A 14,346-nucleotide genomic window follows, 5' to 3' on the forward strand; every position below is an offset into this window, starting at 1 on the left:
TTCTTCAAGGATCCTGAGGCAGCCAACAGATGTGTCCTCCTCCTCCCTCACTCTGGTTTATCCTCACAACAGGTAGGTAGGCTAGGCTGAGATACGACAAAAGCAATCCAGTGCATTTCATACCCAGGTGGGGGCTAGAACCTGGAGCTCCTGAATTGCAGTCCACACTCTAACCACTCTTCCCCACTGTTGCACATTTGCTGATGGATTTGAATACTTGTAAGGCACTTTGGGAACCCGCTTTGGCCAGGAAAGCTGGATATGCCAATACAACTAAGAGCTCAGATAAACCCATAGAAATCAACATTCCCCAGGGCTAGCAAAGAAACCAGAGAGACTAGTGAAAAGGGGTTCAGATTGTAATGTAACACAGCCAGGGGTAGATTTATCCATGTTTACCCCTGCTAAAAAGGGGGCAGGTTCGGTCTCCATGCAAATAGCATCTTTGAAGGCTGGTAAATACTTTTGCAGGCCAGTAACTTTACTAGCCTTGTTTACAAGGCCATAACAGCTACTGCAATATTAATGCTAAAACCCAAGCAAACTTTCTAGAAATGTATTATAGAAGCCAGTGCGCTCCACTGAGGCAGCAGAGGAAAAAACAACAGACAGATGCCACAAAATAGCATTCATTAAGCACTTGGGAGAATAAAACTGTTTTAAGCTGGCATGAAAAAGAGCTTCATTCAGTTGTGCCAAACTCACAATTGCAGGGACATTGCTTAGGCAGAATATAGATGGCACCATGGAAAAGGAACTATCCCAACTCTAGGCACCCACCTAGAACACTTTGTAGAAATTAAACAAAATGAGCAGACAGCAGAACCTGGTGTTCTAGGAGAGATAGAAGCTAGATTTCCTTAGACCCCGTGGCTGAATGGCGACTAGAACCCATTCATTGCCCCCTCCATCCCGATTTTCTTCCCCCAACTCCTCAGTTGGTCACTATTGTACCCCCAGCCTTTTATTTGGCCTTCCTCCCCATTTGGGGTATTTTTTCTTTTCTCCCCCACCTTTGGCCCTTCTACAAAAGTTGAGATTCCCCAGCGCTGGAAAACCACCCGCTTAGTTCCATCTCGACTACAGAAGCAAGGACTTTCACAGAGGAGCGAAGAAAACAGTGGGAGAGATGAAGCCATGGGAAGCTCGCCATCCATGATCCCACTTGGGAAAAAGACCGGAACGCTTAGAAAATCCAAGGAAAGGAGGACGGGGGTGCAGTGGGGGCTAATAGCTGCGTGCGCACGCGCGTTGCTCAAGAGAGGTCCGTGCACACTGCGCACTCAGAGAAGCGGTTAGCCCAGCCACTTCCGCCTGCGCAGCCGCAAACTTTGCGCACGGAAAACCGCGGCAGAAGGGGCGCGTCTGGAGCCACGTGTGCGCAGGTATTGTTGTTATTATTATTATTAAAACATTTCTATGCTTTAATAGGTAGTGGGCGCAAGCGTGCCAGGATCTCTGAAAGGAAGCGCGTAGCCAGGCGAAAAAGCGCAGCCGTTGGGCCGGGCGTTGAGAAGGCGCAGGGGCGCGCGCGCGGGGGAGAGGGGGCTCCGTCGGGCGAGAGAGGCGCCCGGCGTGCCGCTGGCTGGCGGGAGGGGCCGGGGTCGTCTCCGCAGCCTTGGGCGGCTGCGCCGGCGCGCCTCGCAGGACCCCTCGTGGTGCAGCTGCGGCTCAGCCTCCCGGCCCGTCTCGGCAGCCGTTCTTCCCGCTTTTGGGGTGCCCCGGGCCGGCGGAGCGGCGCGCTTCCTCGCTGCGCTGCGCTGCGCTTTTCCCCGACGTGTCCCTCGCCTCTTCGCGCGCCTCGCCGTCTCCCGCTGGAGAGGCCGGTCCCGCCGGGGGAAGCAAACGCTGGGGGTCGGGGGGCAGAACGAGGCCGGGCGCGCGCGCGTGCTGCCCCGCCCCAAGTCAGCCCACAGTTGCATCCTGCACGTGTAGACGCACCTGGAGCTGCTTCCCCCTTTCCCTCCCATCCCTCCAAGCCTGCATTGCAACAGCAGTCGCCGGCGTCTTGCTACAGTTTATCTTCTCCAGATGCCTTGTTGCTTTGTTTTGTCAAAAGCTGTTATTTTTTCGGCCGGGGCTTAGTTTCTCAGGCAAAAGGAAGGCCCTTCTTGCAGAACAGACTGGGGGTGAGCGGGAGAGATCTGTCCTGCATACCTGAATTTCACTGCAGCTAGGAAGGACTCTTGGGACGTTTCCCTACCCATTCTTGCTCCTTCCCAAGCTATAAATAGATCCGGGGTTTGTTTTGTTGGATGTAGTAAAGTTCAATTCTGATCAAAATGGAGCACGGCAAGAAGGATGGTTTCTGTGCTGAGGAACAGCGGAAAAAAACGGGCCATGGGTGGCAGATCGGCCAGGAATTTCTGGAGTATTTGAATGACCCCAGTGTTTCTACTGATCTTGAGCAGTAGATAAAGTGGTTGATGAATTAATAGGACAGGTGAACTCTAGTAATTATAAGGTCTCATTAGTTGGATTAGATCTTGTAGGTGCCTTTGTTGACAGACTCAAGAGATGCTTCAAATCCTATATAGGACCTGCCTTTCAGTGTTGATGGATTGAATGGGTGATGCCAAAGACTAGGTTTGTGAACCAGCACAGAATCTTGTTTTGACGTTAATGGATCAAGCAGCTCCACTGATGTTAATTTGGGGACATCTTGGTGGTGGCTTGAAACACAAGAGCTACCGTTCAGGAGAAGGAGAGTGTGATTGTCTTGTTGCAATGTTAAATGCAAATGGCACGCAATCATTAATTCTCAGCAAACTGATTCTGCACTTCTGCATCTTGTTGCAATATTCGCAATTGTGGAACTTTATAGACATGAAGGAAAGAAAGAATAGGGGACTTCCCTCTGCAAGATTACAAACAATAGTTATGATGTTTAATGAAGTGAAAAATTGTGGTGATATGATTTCAAGCAACAACAGTGATAAAAACTTTGATGATGAAGAATCAATAGATAGAAATAGGCCATTTTCAGTTGCTTCAGCTATCAAGGTTCCTGCATCTGAGAAACCCAGAGATCCTTCAAATACTTCAAAAAAGTCAGGTTCTGCTGGTAGGCCTAAGGTTGGAGGCACCACCAAAGGAGGAGAGGCTGGTGCTGTTGATGAACATGATTTTATACAGGCATTTACAGATGTTCCTACTGTCCAGATCTTCTTGAGGCATGAACTTGAAGAAACACTCAATAAAATCAGGGAAATCTTGTCAGATGATAAACATGATTGGAATCAAAGAGTTAATGCACTTAAGAAGGTCTGGTCATTACTTGTTGCTGGGGTTGGACAATATGATGGATTTTCCCAGCATTTTCGGCTGTCGGATGGAGCATTAAATTGTCAGCTAAAGATCTCAGATCACAAATGGTTAGAGAAGCATGCATTACAGTAGCTCATCTTTCAACAGTTCTAGGAAATAAGTTTGATCATGGTGCAGAAGCTGTTGTGCCTATCCTGTTTAATCTGGTCTCTAACAGTGCCAAAGTTATGGCTGCTTCTGGGTGTGCAGCCATTAGATTAATCATCCGACATACCCCTTCTCCCAGATTTATACCTTTCATAGCCAGCAACTGTACCTCAAAATCTGTTGCAGTCAGAAGGCACTCTTGTGAATGTCTAGACCAATTGTTGCAAGAGTGGCAGACTCATTCACTGGAAAGTGATGCAGCTGTCTTGGTTGCAGCCATCAAAAAAGGCATTCATGGCGTTGATGCTGAGACCAGAGTGGAAGCAAGAAAGACTTACCTAGGTCTAAGAAATCATTTTTCAGATGAATGTATAATGTCCAAGGTGATGTATAATAATCCTGAGCTGCCCTATCAAAGAAGCCTTCATACATACTTAAAGGGGATATAGGGCTGTGATCACCCGGAGAGCAGTATTTGGAAGGCTCATGTATTCTGTCTCGTGGCCATTCATGCAGCCCGTGGGTGATGAGCTGAAGCTACATCTCAGTCAGCTCTCTGGCAGCAAAATGAAGCCGTTGGAGCATTACATCGGACGTACAAAGAGGCTCTGGGGCAGGTGATGCAGCTGCTGATGTTCTTGGACAAAGCCAGGGAAGCTCATGCCATCTAAGAGGTCTTCTGAAGAAAGCCAGGCAGCCAAAGGAAAAGCCTCAAATGCCACCTTTTGGAACTCTTAATCCATCTCCAAGAGAAAAACAGAATTAATAGCATTAGATCGAAGCGAAATAGAACTCAGAACACAAATGCATCATGTTTTCTGTTCACACTCTTCTGTGTGTTTTCTCATTGATTTTGATCAGTGATACTGTACATTGTTCTTTTAAAAAAGAAACAGGGATGCTTTAAGCTGTGAAAGCTTTTTAAAAAGGAAGAAAATCTAGGGAAGGAAACATCTTCGATTCATCCCTCATTTGCACGGAATGCTTCTTCTAATGCCAGGGCTGATCCGGAGTGGCAGGCAGCACACACAGGGGCCTGTGAAGAATTCTTATTTATGCTCCTGTGGGGCTCATGGTCAGGACTGGTTTAGGCAGAGCCCCTCAGGACACTGCATTAAATTTAGAAACAGATTCATAGCTCCAATCGTTCAGCACACATAGGCCTAATATCTTCAGCTGCAAGCATTTGCTACGGCAAGACTATTTCATTAGTGCTCATGTTCCAAAGGGTGGCAAAGGGGTTCTGTTATGGTTGGTTTGGAGTGTTTTGGCCTGCAGATGTCCTGGACTACGCCTCCCGCCTCCTCATCCAGTGTGGCCGATGGTCACCAGGGATGGTGAGATATGAGGTCGAAAACATCTGGAGGACTGACTCTGGGAGCTGCCTCTTCAAAAAGCTCCTGGGCTGGTCTTCATTAAGGTTTTCCTGTGTGGCTGCCATAAAGACCTGTTAGGCTGGCAAGCTACAGGGACTTTTTCACTGTGGCCCCAATACTGTGGAAGTCCATTCCTATTGACATGAGCCTCACTTCTTTGGCGAAAGGCTTTGTGTGAGCCACACAGAGACCTCTCTGTTTAAAGTTGCCTTCAACTGAATCCGTAATTGGCTTACAGGATTAAAGCACCTTTACAAATCGTTCTGTAGGTTTGCTCTGCTAACTGTTGTGCTATCTCGTCTCTTCTTCATACTTCCATGTTCATGAGGGCATCGGCCTAAAGAGTGGCTTTAAAAGATGCTTCAGAGCAGCAGAATAAGAATATCTCTGCCCCACATAGAATCATACAATACTAGAGTTGGAAGGGGCCAAGAAGGCTACCAGGTCCAACCCACGGTTGAAGGACACTAGGTTACACCATCCCACTCTGTCCAGTTTCATCCTGAATGCCTTCAATGTGGAAGAGCCCATGCCCTTTCAGACAACTTGTAATATTGCTCTGAAATTTAGGACATTTTTCCTGATATCTAGCCTGAATTATGGCCAACAGTCAGAGCAGATCGGCAGATGGGAACTGTGGTTCCAAACATTCAGAAGACAGCAAGTGGGATGTAGTTTGGGGACCTCTCCATTTTAAAGCTGTTTTCACATTTAAGTGTTGCCATGAAGCTCAGCCTAAAGATCCAAACATCTTTCTCTAAACCCCCACCTGAGACAGCTTGCACAGCTGTGAGCAGGTCTAGAAGGGCTGGGAGAAACTCGGCTTCCCCAGTTTTACAGGTGACCTGAGTGCTGACTGTCCAGTTTCTTCTTGAATGTCTCCAGTGTGGGAGAGCCCACCGCCACTCCAGCAGCTGGTTCCGCTGTCCTATTGCTCTGACCGTGAGGAAGCTTTTCCTGATGCCCAGCCTGAATCTGGGTTGTTGCAACTTGAATTGATAAATTCAATTTAAGAAGCATGGAGACAACCTGCAAGAGGTCCAGAGGAGGGCAGCACAGAAGGCCAGCAAGATGAGAAACAAACCCAGTGAGGACAAGTTGGAAAAACTAGCATGTTTAACCTGGAGATGACAGGATCTGAGGGTGAACTTGAGCTCCAAAAGGATGTCGAATAGAAATTAACAGACTTGTTCTCTAGCTTAGCTGACACCGAATGGTCTTATCCTGTAGGCCTTTAGATTTCAGTTCAACATTAGGAGAAATGTTTGGCTATTGGGTAGTATAAAAATGGAATGAATGAAGGAATGAATGAATGGAAAGGGTTGCTCTGCCCTTCCTCACTGGAAGGCTTCAAGAAAATTCAGGGCATCCACCTATGCAAGACACTCAATGTTTGGATTTCCTGCACCCAGTGAGAGCTTCATTCCACGGCCTGCAGATGTTGTTGTTGTTAGTCACAAAGTCATGTCCGACCCATCGCAACCCCATGGACAACATTCCTTCAGGCCTTCCTGTCCTCCACCATCCCTGGAGTCCACCCAAGCCCACACCCACCGCCCCAGTGACCCCATCCAGCCACCTCATCCTCTGCCGTCCCCTCCTCCTTTTGCCCTCAATTGTTCCCAGCATGAGGCTCTTCTCCAGGGAGTCCTTCCTTCTCATTAGGTGGCCAAAGTATTTGAGCTTCATCTTCAGGACCTGGCCTTCTAAAGAGCAGTCAGGGTTGATCTCCTCTGGGACTGACCGGTTTGATGGCCTTGTGGTCCAAGGGACTCGCAGGAGTCTCCTCCAGCACCACAATTCACAGGCCTCAATCCTTCGGCGCTCAGCCTTCCTTATGGTCTGCAGATACGACCCTCCAAATAATGTGTAATTGTAAGGTTACTCCAGTGTTGATGGCTACTAGGGTAGATGTCTTTAAAAGGTGGCTAGACACTTTAGTAGAGGCCAGGACCAACCGTTTGTTTGTTTGTTTAAGTATTTGCTGCCTATTTTGGTAACAGCATCTCTAGGTGGCCTACTCTGTAAACATTAACAGCATCCCTGGACAGCTCACAGTAGTAAAAGAATTAACTATAAAACTTTACAACACTAATAAACCAATTAATCTATAAATTCTGATTAAATTAATCTACTCAACCTCATAGTAGCATCCATGGGAGGAATCAAATATTAAAACAACTTTTTTTGAAGAGATATGTTTTTGCCCGACGCAGAAAAAAAGACAAGGATGTTGCCAGGCAAATCTCTTTAGGGAGGGCATTCCAGATATGGGAGCAGAGGCAGAAAAAGGCCCTCTTTCTGTGAGCCACCCCTCTTTCTTCCCTGAAGGATGGCTGCTGCAAAAGGCTCCCCTCAAAGGTTGGGTGGGAATATATGGGTGCAGACAAACTTTAGATAACCAGGGCCTATGCTGTTTAGAGCATTATACGAGGGTCCCCCCCCCCCCAAAAAAAACCCAGGAATTTATTTATGAAAAACTAGGTATTTGTTTTTACATGTTCACACTTCAGTCACCTTCGAAGTACTCTCCGTTTGATGCAATACATCTAACTGGCTTTGAACTCATTGATTTTGACGCCTTTTAGTGCTTCTGCTTTTTTGGTTTCACCTCTTCCACATTGGCAACACGTTTCCCTTTGAGGACTTTTTCCATCCAGGGAATCAAAGAAAAAAAAGTCACACGGGGTGAGGTTCAGTGAATAGGGAGGGTGGGGCAAAGGGGTGACGCTGGTTTTGGTCAAGAACGGCTGGACACTCACCTGAACAAAATTTCACCACCGTGCATTTTTCATGCAAATCGGCCACCACGGAATAGGCAAATGCATTGGAAGAGTCTCAAAATGACCCTCACTGAAGCTGAACGCAGCCTCTCGCAACAACCCAGCTGGGGGCGCTGACGCAGAGGGGTTCCTACAACACTCACCTAGTGGGGAAAGCCTATACTACAAGGGGCCCACTCTCCAGAAGATAATTCCTGGTTTTTTGGGGTCCCCCCCTATGTCAAGACAAGCACCTTGCTTTGGCCCAGGCCACAGATGGCAACCGCTGCAGTTCTTTTAACGCAGGTGTTATATGGGCGCTCTTGGAGTACCGGTCGCCCACTAAATAGGCCAGCCAAACAAACTGAGTCGTCGTTACCCCCCGATCCTTCAGAAGAGTGTATCATAATGGATAATATTGGGCCGAATATAAGGCAGTCGTGCAAATTCCCACTCAGCACCGTGCATCTTCCCAAATAACCTTGGACAGGCTGTTCCTCAGCCCTTCCAATCTTCCAAGGTTGCCTTGAAATCGGAATAATCATAAACGTCCAGGGGTGGAGGAGCCTTGATAGGGTACATCCATCCTATTTCCATGAGTGGCTCACTTGAACTCCCTACGCTTGTGTTAGCTTCTAAGATGACTTACTTTGCTCATTGGCAGGTTCACTTATGGAATCCACTGCCACAAGGTGTGATGGCTTAGATACCTTTAAATGGTGGGATGGACCTCTTCTCTAGCCATTATGACCCAGAGCTATCCCAGTTTGGAGATATCAGGAGAATCGTGGCTTATTCGTGGGCTTCCAGAGACTTCTGGTCGGCCACCAGGGGGAATTAAACCCCTGACTTGATGGAACTTCAGGCTGATCCAAAGATCCTCCTTCGAAGCTCAACTTCTGCTCAAGCCAAGGGAAAGTTTGGGAAAATGTCCTCCGTGCCACAGACCCGCAGCCCTTTTTAAACATGGAGCAAACCCATCTGCAGGCCACAACTGGTTTATATACTCGGGTTGCCATTGTCTCTTGGTTTTCTCTCCCAGGCAGGTGCTGTCTCCCTCACCCTCCTGTGAGAGAAGGGTAGTTTAGCAAAAATCTTGGCTCGTACCCTAGTGGGCCTTCTCCCTGCTTTTGAAAACATCCTACCATCAGTTCTAAACCAAATGGGGATCTGAATTGCCTTGGCATGCAGTCGGTGTTGGCAAAGCCTTCTCTGGACCCCAGCAATGGAGCTGGAGCTCCCCCTTCTGGGAGACACTGTGTCTTCTCTGGAGAAGCTCAGCAGAAGAGAACCAATCAGGCTTGTTTTGGCAACATCGTCTGAAAGGTGCTTAGAAGCATACAGATTTCATCAGGCGCACACATGTGCATTATGAGCCTGTGTGGAAAGGTGGGCATTGTGCTGCGGTTTGGCTTGGCAGCCCTTCCTGCGCAAAAGAACGTCTCCTTGTCCGTGGTCTTTCACTGCACTTCTTCCTTTTCTGAGTTCTTCCCCCAGCCCCATCTTTGGTCCCTGTTCACCAAGAGATGGCCATTATTCCTCACCCTTCCCTCTGCATTGCACAGCCACAGATGTTCTCAAGCAATCTGTCCTGAAAGTGGAAAACATTTCAAGATAACAGTCAAAAAAGCGCTCACACCCAAGCATTTGCGTTCGTGTTCATGGACGCACGCGCAGCACAGTTTCGCACCTACATGGGTGGATCTCAAATGCCGTACAGTCAAATGCCTAAGTTTTCCTGCTTCTCCATAGCCGTCTGCAGACACGCCGTGTGTTTATCCAAAATAAGAGACTGACTTTTAGCCAACTGCATAGGGAGCATCATGGAAACATTTATGGAAGAGCTCAGGAAGATGGCAGATAAAGCAGGATGTATCCGGAGCCAATATGGCAGAATCAAAGCAAAGATATCCTATATGAAGCAACTTGGGAGACCAGAGTCTTCCTATATCCCTGCAGCTGTTGCTCTGAAATAAGGCAGTTCAATGGGGCAGTCAGCTGACCCCACTGATTTCTTGTCTTAATGCCATTATGCAGTCCCCTTGCTAGGCCCTGGAAGGAGATGTGGGGAAACTCAGAGAATTGTGACTGGGTCCTACTGTCTCCCCACAAGTCAGTATCGAAGTAGACAAATCAGAGAGCATCTTTCAAAGGATCCCTGTTACGAACACACCTGCAGTTCTGCCCATGAGCACACACAGTTTGCACAATTAGTGGGGGGACTCATGAAAGATCGGTAAAGATCGGCATCACACACACAGACACACACGCCTACCTACACCTGCTTACAAGATCTACCATCTCAGCCTCCTTCCTCAGACTTTGCGCTCAAAAAAGCAGACTTCCCCATCATCTAAGCACATGCAACTACAATACACACACGCACACACACTATGGCAAAAAAATATGCATCGATCTTGTTGCACAAGCTTGGTCACCCTTATGGTCAGACTCAAATGGCTGGCTTTTCCTTATACCGACGTTTCCACACTAGTGTTTCTTCATTAGGAAACCTCACTTCTTCCTTGCTTGCTCACTCGCTTCCTCACTTTCTGCCTGGAAAATCATACATCCCCCCCCCCCCCCGCATCTTCTTTCTGGAAGCAACTAAGATAAAGATGGGGATCCCATATTTCCTGAGTGTGAGATAAACAGCTGTACCCTGTTACAGACAGACACACACACACACACACACACACATGCTGATTTTCAAAGCAGCAAACACAAAGCTCACCCCTGCAACATGCGTCTTTACACATCCCAACACCGTCTTGCCGGGCTCACCAGAGCAGACTAGCATCTCTCCCCCCACACCTCTCCCCCCATGCTTGAGAATCCCCCCAGCTTTTTTCCAGAGCCCCATTTATTTCAACTCCAGGAAAGATGCATGTGGACACACTAGAATCCCTTCCTGCTGCCGCAGTTTCTCTGGTTCTCCTGGCTTTTTTAGTTTTTTTTTTTCTTTTTTCTGTAGCATAGCAATTGCTGAGTCCTGAGGACATGCGAAGTGCAGTAAAAGGAGGAGAGGAAAACATGTGCAAAGCATTTTCTGCTTGGTGGTAATGGGAAAGGGTTCCAGAAGCAGGCAAACCTCAGATCAATACCTGGAGGAGGACACCAAAGCAGGCAGATGTTGGGGGCAAGATGCATTAAGAGACACCAGCAAATCTGCCTTCCTCTTGCGGTTCGATGTGCACAGACAAGGAGGGCAGAACCGGCCCCAAAGTTCCCAGCAGTGATGGGTGTGCAAGTGGATGAATGCACCTCATGTGTCAGTGCAAGACGAGAAGAAGGGGACACGCAGTCAGGGGAGCATAGAATGAGACCTGTGTCTGCACAGTCTCTGTGGGACTGAAGCTCTGTTTGCATGTAGGGAGCGGTGGGTGGAGGAGCCTAACCTGTTTCCGGAAGGAGTTTATCCTCCGTGGGTTTGTGTGTGCGTGCACGGCTCTCGATGTGACCGGCTCCTTGTGCTGAAGGAGAGGTGGGAATAGGTGTGCGGGGTTGTGCACAAAGGGAAGCAGACACACCTGTGCAACAGCCATGGCGTGCAATCGCAGCAGAGGGGAATGATCTGTTTACTGGTTGATCTGTGTCTGTCGAGGTCCGAAAAATAACATGCATATGCCCATGTAGGAGGGGAAATGGGGTGTGATGAGAGGAAAGAAATCTTTCGGAAAGGGGAGAAAGGGCATGAGCAAACTTTGTCTTTCTGAGTATCTGCCCAGAAAACGGGCACAAAAATAGAGAAGCTACGTTCTGTCTGTCTGTCTGTCTGTCTGTCTGTGGAGGGGAAAGAGCCAGGAAGAATTTCTCTGGCCACTCGCAAACATGTCAGCCTGTTTTATGCGAAGGGCCAAGGAAGTTGGAGGGTTTATGTGGGTCTGTGTGTTTGTGTGTGTCGCCCTATGTTCTGTGACTAGAGCATAAAATACAATGCAAAGAAGTCTGTGTGTGTGTGTGAACTGAGCCAGCGATGTGGCGTGTGCATGCGTGCATGACCGCGAGAGCACACAGAATCGCGTGGCTCCATGTATGTCGGAGAAAAAGTCTTGAGCAAACTATGTTGCTAAAGAGGCGAGCATCATGTTGTGTGCAGGATGAGGTAGAGTGGAGAACGGTGTGAATAATCTCTCTGTCTGTCTCTGTGTGTGTGTGTGTGTGTGCGTGCATGCGTCCGTGTCCATGTTGGGGTGATGGGAATGCAGTGCAGTGATCGGTGAATGGCAGCAGGATTTATGGAGTACACGGCCACACGTTTGTGGTGCAAATGAGACGGGGGCGGGGGATTGAGAGGGGAAGGGAATGGAAGGGAAGGGAAGGGAAGGGAAGGGAAGGGAAGGGAACGTGTGCATGTACAAGCGTTAGCAGGACTGCCAACAGCAGGATCTGTGCTTGCACCCACTGCCTCCTTGCAGCACCCGGGAGTCTTTGCTAATCCCCCCCCCCCCCCCCCCCCCCCCCCCCTGTACCACCAGCCCACTTCTCTGGAACTCTTCCCCCAAACTCCTGCTCAGCTGTCTATAGGGAAGAGCATCCCTCCTCCGGATGGGACTCGCCGCCCTTCCCCCACCCGCTTCCCTCCAGCCACCAATCAGCGGGACCGATCCTCACCCCCAGGTTTGTCAACAGCCCCCTTCTCGGGCACCGGCGACGAGGCGCCACGGCCCCCCGTCCGTCCCCAGGCGCGTCCGTGCCCTGCCGCGCATGGTCTTCCAGCCCCTTCCTTGGGCACGGAAGGCTGCTCTGCGCCGGCCCTCGCTTTGCTGGGTCCGCTGGGGAGGCACAGAGCGGGGCGGGCTCCCCGTAGAAATTGCCAGGAGCACCTGCTGGATGAAGCTGGGCTGCACCTCTGTCGCCCAAGGTGGCCCCTCCCAACCTGGAGCTGCCCGCCCCCCAGTGGATCTGTCCCACTCTGCTCGTCCATCATGACGGGGAAGATTGCTCCGAATTCTCCATGTCTCTCTACCAAATGGGGAAGGTCTCTCGCCCTCCCTCTCCTTCCAAGACAATTCCTAACTGTTCTGCCCCATGGGGTGGGACTTGGGGGGGGGGAGTGACCTATAAAGCCCAAGAAATGAAGTGATGGCCTTTTGGGTCGCCCCCCCCCACCTCCCCGCAAGCAAAACAGGGCAGTGTATCGAGCAAAGAGGACGTCTTCTGCTTGGGGACCCCTGCCCCCGCCTGGAATCGATGCTCAGCCGCGGAGGGGGCGCTCTGGGGAGGCTCTGCAGTTTGGGGCCGACCTCCAGCTGAGAACCTGACGTGACTGCACTGCATGAAGCAGCTCCCTGTTCTGACACGCACGCACACGCACACCCTCTGCCAAATGTACACACTAGTCCCGCCCCACCTCCCTTGCCCTCCCTCCCTGGTCCTCAGGATGCTTTGAAAAGCATCCCTCAAAACACGAATTATGGCAAGCCAACCTAATTAAATCCACAAGGGATGCCTGCGTGTGTGAGTGAGTGTGTGCGTGTGCGTGAACTGGGTCTAAATAGGCTCAATTACTTTTACTTACACACACAGACGTACACCCAGTAGCTCTGTTTTGCAGTGCATCCTTCCTGTCTCCCCCTTTCTCGCACATGCACATGCAGGCTATGTGTAACTATACATCAGTGTGCACACGCGTACACACACACACAGAAAGAAAGAGAGAAAGAAAGAGAATCTTTTCCTCTCTTCCCTCTCACATAGTCTGTGTGTAACTATACATCAGAGATCAGAGAGAGAGAGAGAGAGAGAGAGAGAGAGAGAGAGAGAGAGAGAGGAGCGCCTATCCATGTTGCGGTTCTATTCCCATAGTTTGTGTGGGCTTATGCCTGGACACACATACACAACCCTAACACGTTGCTTGCTAAGGAGAACGGTGTGTCTGTTGTGGGAGGAGGGACTGCAGGGCAACGTGGATGGGAGCTGAATGCCTCTGATTTTGGGGAGAGAAGGAGACACGTAGGAAATCGGTTGGAGAGAGGGAAGAAGGGGGTGGGTGGGTGCGGGGACGGTGCGCTTGGGGCCAAGGGGAGAGAGGTGGGGGGCTCCAGCTGCGGGGAAGCCTGGATGGAAGGTAGATGGAGGGATGGATGGACGGAGGGATGGAGAGATGGAGAGACGGAGGGATGGATGGCTCCCCAGGCGGCAGAGAGGAGGGTTAGAGGGCGGCCCACGAGACGAGATCGGCCGGGGCTGTCGCCGCCCGGCGTAAAATCGAGCGTCTCGCCTGTCCTTACCGGATGTTAGTGCTCCTCTGTGCCGGAGATCGGGCGGCCGGGGCTCCTCATTCGGCTCGGAAGGAGGAACTTGTGCGAGCCCCTCTGGATCCGGCGTGCATCGTGGGCGCTTTGGTGATGCTGCGGGCGTACGGAGACTGGAGCTCTAGCAGTCCTTTTCATGCTCAGACAGAAAGCCCCGCGCCACGCTCCGGATTCCAGGCATTCAAGGCAAGCGCGGCGCGATCTTTTCCCCGAAAAACGTGTTGGGAAAAATGGAGAAAGAGGCAGGATGACAAAAGCCAGCTACAGATCCGGAGGGGGGTTCGCGGGTCCGTCCTTCTCTCGCGCTCCCTCGCCTCTCCTGCTCGCGCCCTCTTCCCTTCGGCCCCGTTATTTTTTTATTTAATTTGGACGGTGCTGAGGGCCCCCCTCCCTGCCTTCCGCGGGTGGATCCGTTGGCAGCCCCCGGGGGCGAAGCAAGGCGCGGGGAGGATGAGGAGCGGCGGGTGGGGGAGCGAGCGAGCGAGCGAGCGAGAGGCGAGCGAGCCAGGCGGCGATCGAAATGAGCAAAGGCTGGGA

At 50.4% G+C, this 14,346-nt stretch overlaps 2 protein-coding genes across 2 annotated transcripts in view; one reads left to right on the plus strand and one right to left on the minus strand.

Moving 5' to 3' along the window:
* Window positions 1-13,880, minus strand: part of BRINP1 (BMP/retinoic acid inducible neural specific 1) — an 86,901-nt gene extending 73,021 nt beyond the window's left edge. Inside the window, exon 1 of the mRNA XM_044439949.1 lies at window positions 13,786-13,880. The gene's annotated coding sequence lies outside the window, so the exon portion shown is untranslated. The remainder of the gene's footprint in view (window positions 1-13,785) is intronic.
* Window positions 2,378-3,947, plus strand: LOC123028278 (CLIP-associating protein 2-like). The gene is given in 2 exon segments (XM_044439950.1): window positions 2,378-3,337; window positions 3,340-3,947. Coding segments are annotated over 2 exon segments (1,239 nt in total). The 5' UTR covers window positions 2,378-2,622; the 3' UTR covers window positions 3,864-3,947.
* Window positions 13,881-14,346: the final 466 nt, after the last annotated feature.

Source organism: Varanus komodoensis, unplaced genomic scaffold (genome assembly GCF_004798865.1).
Source record: "Varanus komodoensis strain SLA01 unplaced genomic scaffold, ASM479886v1 scaffold36, whole genome shotgun sequence".
Taxonomy (NCBI): domain Eukaryota; kingdom Metazoa; phylum Chordata; class Lepidosauria; order Squamata; family Varanidae; genus Varanus; species Varanus komodoensis.